We start from the raw sequence: 8,169 nt of genomic DNA, 5'->3' as shown, positions 1-8,169 counted from the left end.
TACAAGAAGTTTCAATGGATTTAGTGCTTATCTCAACACGTATGAAGCAAAGATGTTGAAAAGTAATTTTTTATAAGTCTATTTACCGTAAAATAATTCATTAAAAAATTTCTACATTTACTAGTATCCAAAACATCCATATGGATTTTCAAAATACAAATTATACATGTGGGTGTTTTTGATAAATCAATAAAGTTTATATATTTAAAGTTTCATTATTCTAATTTATACATTACATATCTATTCTAAATATAGACATGGAAGGGATTGTCTCCATTTTTGAAAGTCAGCATCTTCAAGTTCAAACGACAAGATCTTGGGACTACATGGGTCTATCTTTAGAGATTCCTCGAAATCCATCAATCGAGAGTGACATAATAATCGGTCATATTGACAGTGGTATCAATCCTGAAGTAAAGAGTTTATCTGACCACAATTTAGGCAATGTTCCCAACAAATGGAAAGGTGTTTGTGAGGGAGGAAGAAACTTCACTTGCAACAAGTATTTATAGTCTTCTCTATATATAGGATTTTGAAATTCATTATTTTGTGTATCACTTCTTTTTACACTTTCATAAAATTTGTGTACTTGGGACCTTGTGATCCAGGAAACTAATTGGAGCCAGATACTACGATGGGCACTCGGCAAGGGATATAAAAGGTCATGGCACCCACACTGCCTCAACCGCAGTCGGAAGAGAAGTGCATAATGCAAATTTTTTTTGGCATAGCAAATGGGACTGCAAGAGGAGGTGTCCCATCATCAAGGATAGCTACTTACAATGTGTGTGGCAAGTATTGTTATGATGATGCTATAATGGCCGCCTTTGATGATGCCATTGCTGACGGTGTAGACATTATCACAATCTCTATGGGTTATGATTCTCCCTTTAACATTACTCAAGATGCTATTGCCATCGGTTCCTTTCATGCAATGCAGAAAGGTATTTTAACCGTACAACCTGCGGGAAATACGGGTATTAACATCTTAAAAACTGTTATAAGCAATGCACCATGGTTGTTCACTGTGGCTGCGAGTAGTACCGACAGAAAAATCATCAATAAGTTGATCCTTGGAAATGGGCGTACACTCACTGTAAGTATCAATATGAATTTACTTGAACTATTTTGATATTTTAAATTATTTTTTGGCAGTTCTATATATAACATTATAATATTTATAATACATTTAGAAATTACTCACATTTCTAATTCAATCTAAACAAATATGTGTACTGTTTTTTAGAGATAGAAATTACCATGGTTAAAAATATTATATTTCATTGAGGGTCCAGATATTGAACACAAAAATGTTGCAGCTAAAATGAAATAATTAGTTTAATTTTTCTCTAATATACGGAAAGTTTCATTAATATAATCGGAAAACTTAATTATGCCCAGAGCTAATATGCCATCCATGTTTTTGTTGAGTAGAGCGTTGCATTGAGTCTTTTGACAACAGGAAGACATAACAAGAGATTGGTATACGGAAGAGGAATCACCCGACACTGTAACGAATCAAGTGCAATGTAAAGTCATATTTATTGTGTCATTTTATTTCTTTCATTGTTGTTATCCATTAATAATTTATGTTCTTTTATTCATTTTTTTTTTTCAAATTTGAATCTCAGGCAATGTATAATTGATTGCGTTGACCCTGATTTAGTGAAGGGAAAGATTGTAGTATGTGATGCTGACGTTGATAAGTCAGATGCAATATTCGCAACTATGACTGCCAATGCGAGTGGAGTTATTCTTCGAAAGAATAGAAGTTCAAATGATTCTAGTTCATTGACCTATTTACCCACTGCAGCTTTAAATGATCCTGATTTTCATTATATTGAATCTTACATCAAGTCTACAAAATTTCCATCCGCACGAATTCTAAAAAGTGAGACTATTCACAGTTATGCTCCAATAGTAGGTTCTTTCTCCAGTAAGGGACCCAATACTATTTTACCAGAAATTTTAAAGGTATATATATATACACAACAAATTTATATTAATTCTTGTGAAGCATTTTTATACCTTATTGAAATTTTGTTGTTCAAGGTTATTTTGTTCATTGTGGATCCAATAATATATGTTATTCTTGTTCTTATAAGTATATTTTACATACATTATAGCCTGATATAACTGCACCGGGGATAGATATATTGGCCGAATGTCCTATAGACGATGGAAAAATTGTTTCCAATTACGATATTCAAACCGGTACATCCATGGCGTGTCCTCATGTTACAGGCGCAGCTGCTTATGTGAAATCAAAACATCCTAATTGGTCACCTTCAGCTATCAAATCATCTCTCATGACTACCGGTAATTCAATTACTTTTTAAGATAATATAAAATTTAGTCATTTATCCGTTTTTTGTGTTTGGATGGTTTGCATGCAGCTTGGACTATGAATACAAATTATAATGCCGATGCGGAATTTGGATATGGAGCAGGACACATTGACCCAGTGAGAGCCGTACATCCTGGACTTGTGTATGAGACATTTATAGACGAATATATCAATATGTTTTGCAGTCTAGGTTCAGAAGGAGATAAAATATTGAGAAAGATGTTAGGAAAAAAACATAAATGTTCAAAGAGGAAAAAAACTCTTGTAAAGGATCTCAACTACCCAACAATGACGGCATTAGTGCACATTAATAACTCTTTCACTATCCAGTTCACAAGAATTGTGACAAATGTTGGACATGCAAACTCCACTTATCATGCCCAAGTTAGTACCGGGGATAATACAATCTATGTCAATGTGGAACCAAGTGTTCTCTCGTTTGTTAGACTCAATGAGAGGAAAACATTTATTGTGACAGTTAATGGACAATGGCTCAACCAAGATCATATTTCATGTTCATTAATTTGGTTTGATGGCACTCATAGGGTCAAAAGTCCCATTCTATTGTATCGGTCATCAATACTTTAATTAAAGAAAATACCCTTTAGTTAAAGAGAAGACATTTTAGTTATGTTTCTTTTAACTAAAATTTAAGAGAATGCTAGTTTTTGTGAATCGTAACAATGGATAATACTGCCTTATAATAATTTTTTAATTTGGTTCATATTGTATATTAATGTTTTCGTATAATATGTTATATAATATAAGAAAAATAATAGTGGAGCGATTTCCCATCGACTCCACACATTTATTTTGTCTTTTCAAATAAAAAAATAAAGTGTCTCTTCGTCTTTTCTTTTTTTTTTTTTTTTTTTTTTTTTTTTTTTTTTTTTTTGTCTAGCCCCTCTCTCTCAAAAGTCAAATACAAAGAAAAGATGAAGGAGGGAGACATGGATTTGTTAGGGCAGCTTAGTCGAACAGTTTAGAGGCATCTTAGTATAGCATGGACAATGAAGAAGAAGAATGATCAAAAGTTACCAGGAGGAATGGGAGATCGATACTTCGAAACTCATTATCAAGAGTGTTATTGCTCGAGGTACCTTCAGTACTGTTCATCACGGTTTCTACGATAACCTTGATTGTATTAGGTATTGTTAAAATATAATATAATATAATATATACGTAAAATATTATCATAATATAATAAATTGTTATATATCAATATTTTATTAATTTAATTATAAGTCCAAACTAATGACTATATATTAGACATAAGTTATATAACTTAGATACAAGATTAAATACAATTTATTTCTTCATATTCTTTCATGGTATTAGAACTCTTTCGGTGTGAGATTCTATACGTTTTTTCCCAAAAATTTTAACGTTGATTTTTCTTTCAGCGTCTTTTTCCTTTGATTAACCCTAGCCGGCTCTAAACCACAGCCATGGCATCTGAACCGACTACTACAACCTCCCCTGCTGCTCGTTATGAGCCTTTCTCTCTATATTACTTTTGTTAGGATAGGATACAACAATAGAGACGGGATCTCACTATGTTGAACGCTTACACACTTTGTTTGATATTAACTCTGTTAGAAGTTAATATTCGTTTCTATTCTTCGCAAACCATCACAAACTCTTGAACAAAGTTCAAGTGCGAAAATGCTTGTTTAGACTTGAAGCAGCAAATGAAGGGTTGGAAAATTCAAAAAGTAAGAACATAAAACACACAGTTTGTTTATGGATGTTCAAAGCAAACTCTCCTACGTCACTCATTCTTCTCAACCTTGAGAAGGATATTCACTAAAAAGATTTGGTTTGACTGCTACACTTATACAAACCCATTTGGACAACCAGAACATAAACACTGCCTGTTTTCGAACTCCTAGCACACACAAGACTTGTTGATAGATACTATATCAACTTATAAAGAGCTTACAATATAGAAAAGTGATACAATGATTTTTGGTATGAACAATCTCTCACAGAAGAATTGCTACGGAAAAAGCTTGAATATATATTTGTAGAGATAGTTTTTAATTAAAAGATAGCCCCGATCTCCACCGTCTACTTATGTTTTTCCTTTGATCTTCTTTTATATCCAAGGCACATCAACGATCGTATTTGCTTCATAGGACACCTGTCCTAATTTGATTGGCTGAGTTCCAAAGTAATACATTAGAGAAGATCCTCTTTTGATCTTGTTTGTACTAGGTGATACTAAGTCAAATATTTATTAATGGAATGTGGTGTACGAGAAGCGTACAACTCAGAGGATTTAAATTGTCTTGGTACATGACATTCTTTTAGGTATGGCTCTGTTGCTGTGTCAGAATGTCCATAAAGGATGCTTGATCAAACGCCACATTTAATTAAGAACTGGGAATGCTTTGTATAATACCGAAAAGGTAAAATACCGGAAGCGTCCTTATATATTACCGAAATGGTAAAAAACCGAAAGACTTGGATATTGAACTAAAGTAGAGATAACGTCGGAAACGCTTATCTAGAAACCGATCTGGATAAACTACTGGACGTTTCTATAAAATACCGATTTTATAAAAACTGGAAGCTCACAAACTATCGGACACGCCTTTATAAAATACTGAAGAGGATATAAAACCGGAGGTGTTTATCCAAAAACTGATTTGGATAAATTGTCAGACGCTTCTTAATGGAATGTCGAAGTCGTGTAAAAACCGGAGACGCGGTCTATATAAAACCGATCTCATATAATACTGGACGCGCTCCAATATAAAACCGAAGTTATTAGGATCGAGATCGCCGATGGAGACCGGGGGTCTGACTAGGACGAATGCTTACACAACACGCCGGTTGATACTAACTCGGTTAGAAGTTAATATCGATCTCTATACTATGCAAGTTGTCACAAACTCTTGAACTGAGTTCAAGTGCGGAATAGTTTGTTTCAACTTGAAGCAACAGACACACGGTTTGGACAACGATAAGAAGGTATGGAGAAGATAAGAGACACAACACTTAATTTATGGATGTTCAAAGATAAAACTCTTACGTCACCCCTTCTTCTCAAACCTTGAGAAGGATATTCACTAAGAATATTCAGCACACTTTACAATACGTCAAATAACCGAGGCTTATTTACTGCTCGTTATTGACTTACAACTCTCACTTTTTACGTAGAATGAATGGAATTGTAATACACTTAACACTTTTGACAGAATGTAAAACAAGAACAGTTTGAAGCTTTTTCGATTCTATATGTTGATGTGTTGCTTCTTGTGTTCGTTGTTCGTGTATGCTGTGGATCTTTTTCCTTCTCTTAAGTAGTGACAATATGACAACGGTCATATTTCTCATACAACAGATACATGCATGGTAATCCTTGATTCTAAATGGTCGGTCAATAAATGAATGCATGACATTAAATGCGGTTGAACTTTCCAAGAAGCAATACAGCCGACCAGTTTTGTCTTCTCTTGATTTTATCATCTGAGCGATTTGACAAACACCTGCCCTTTGGGGACTACTGTTGGACTTATACAAAAATAGGTATCTGATCACTTTTGGAAGTCTTCTGCTTCCCAAAGGCTATCATCAGACTTGTATTAAAAAGGAAATAACACAGTCTGCATATTTGAAGGCTCCCTTCTGCATATTCCTAAAGTAATCTAATTGCACCAAAATGGAAACTTCCAGCTGTTCCATATCTTTGATTTTGTCTGTTAAACTGTCTGTTATTTCTGTTTGTACGGTAGCTTCAAGATTGCACCTAGTATTGTGCCGACCAGACGTCATACAAGTTTGATGTTTCAATATCAGTTGACCGATTTTGCTGCCGAAGAGTGAAAACCGATCTTTGAAGTATAGGTTTGTCGATCCTTTAGCTTGAGCTGTAAAGTTTTTCGAACCGATCTTCTACTTGATTTTGTTGAACAAAGCCGAAAAGATATAACTTAGAGAGTTCTGGTTTGTGTCTCCTATGTGATGTTGGTCGACCGGTCCAAAGTGATAAGGTTGATTTAAATATCTGACCGATCCCTGTGTTTCCTGCACAAACGGTGAATTTGGTTAAGTTCTTTAGATAGTTAATTACCTACTAATTAACTATCTAATTTATATAACAATTTATCCCTTTTTGATTATTTATATTAAATATTCAAAACCTGTAATTGTTGGCCAATTTAAATTGATATGAAATTTTTTTTTGAGAAAGATTTTGTAAATTAATTTCTTTAACAGAAGTTATAAAATATCGGACGCACTCCAATATAAAACTGAAGTTATAAAATACCGGACACGCTCCAATATAAAACCGAAGTTATAAAATACCGGACGCGCTCCAATATTAAACCGAAGTTATAAAATACCGGACGCGCTCCAATATAAAACCGATCTCATATAAAACCGGAAGCACCTCTTTGCAAAAACCGAAGTTTGATCAAATTCCAGATTTGATCAACTACCGAACAACTTTCCTTTCCGGTTTTCTTCAATCTGCACAAAGTTAATTTAACACAGCTCAGTTTTTATTTATACACTACAGTTTATTAAATACTTTAACTTAACAAATTCTTCATTTTTGATTATTTAAACTAAATATTCAAAACTTGGTAATTTTATAATCGATTGGTAATTATCCTAAGTTAATTATCTACTTTAATCTAACAATTTCTCCCTATTTGATTTTTTAAAATAAATTATCAAAGCCAGTGACTTCGTTCTAATGATTTCTCTCTTTTTGATTATTTAAACTAAATTATCAAAACTAGGAGAGTTTATAATTAAATCAGTTTAGGCATTATCGTAATCTAACAATCCTAAAATATTTTTAAGGTAAGAAAACTTAGACTCGAGAATTAGTTTTGTGAGGATGTTAGCCACTTCATTCTTGTTGCTAGTCATATGCTATGTCTGTCAGCCGACTTTCCAGATGTCATGCATAACCTTCCACGCTACAGTCCTGTTTTATCTGCATTCATAGACAATAGCAAATCTGGTACCCATTTTTTCTTTGGGTCTGTGATGGATTAGTCCCTTAGCAATCCATACCTTAATTATGCTTACGGATTTCCCATTGTGTGCGTGTGTGGTAAATTTGGCAGATCTCTTACTGCATGTTGATGATTCTTTAGCTTTAAAGGATGATTTTTGTTAAACATTTCTTGACTTCCTGTCATGTTTTTCCTTGCCACACCAACAGACTATCCTTCTCTCAGGTTTCATCCAGCTTGAAGTTGGCTTAACATAAATCACTTTATCTTTTGAAGTCAAACTATCACAGCTTGGATCAGTTCCCATTTTAGTTGATTGTCCCTTGACAAAACTTATTGAGAAAATTTTGTCTTTGTTGGGTTTCAACTTCTTGGTGGACTTGTATGGGTTGCCATATTAATATCCTAGACCAGATTTACATCTGGAAGGCCTCAATTGACTTATAATCTTTTTGACTGCGTTCCCAGATTATGTCAATGCACCGATCACGTAGTTGGCTCTCTCGTTGTCTTTTGTCAACATTTGAATTGTCTCCTTGAGCTTCTCATTCTCAAAGGATAGTTCATTTGTTTTACCAGTGAAGTTGTCTGGTTGAGTTGAAACGAGATTAGATAATTTCTTGTACTCAATGACCAAGTCATTGAGTGTAGTAATCAAATCTTCTCGAGTGAACTCTTCAGAGGAGAAATCAAATACATCATCTTCGTTCACTATGAAACATTTGATGTCCTCATCATCGCTATCGATGGATGAGCTTGAGTCCGAATCGCTTTTAGCCCATTTGCTTTTACTTTCTTCAGCCATCAACATCTTCTGATCCTTCTTATGATTGGATACTTTATGAT

At 34.0% G+C, this 8,169-nt stretch overlaps 1 protein-coding gene across 1 annotated transcript; it reads left to right on the top strand.

Annotated features, from left to right (window-relative positions):
* Positions 1-257: 257 nt before the first annotated feature.
* On the top strand, positions 258-7,363 carry LOC124923937 (subtilisin-like protease SBT4.6). The gene is made up of 8 exons (XM_047463943.1): positions 258-502; positions 609-661; positions 732-1,096; positions 1,435-1,529; positions 1,632-1,974; positions 2,127-2,319; positions 2,397-2,490; positions 7,231-7,363. The coding sequence occupies exons 1-8, from the start codon at positions 258-260 to the stop codon at positions 7,361-7,363; spliced, it is 1,521 nt and encodes a 506-aa protein (XP_047319899.1).
* Positions 7,364-8,169: the final 806 nt, after the last annotated feature.

Source organism: Impatiens glandulifera, chromosome 1 (assembly GCF_907164915.1).
Source record: "Impatiens glandulifera chromosome 1, dImpGla2.1, whole genome shotgun sequence".
NCBI lineage: Eukaryota > Viridiplantae > Streptophyta > Magnoliopsida > Ericales > Balsaminaceae > Impatiens > Impatiens glandulifera.
The sequence above is the reverse complement of the archived record's forward strand: the minus strand, read 5'-3'. Positions and strand labels throughout refer to the sequence as shown.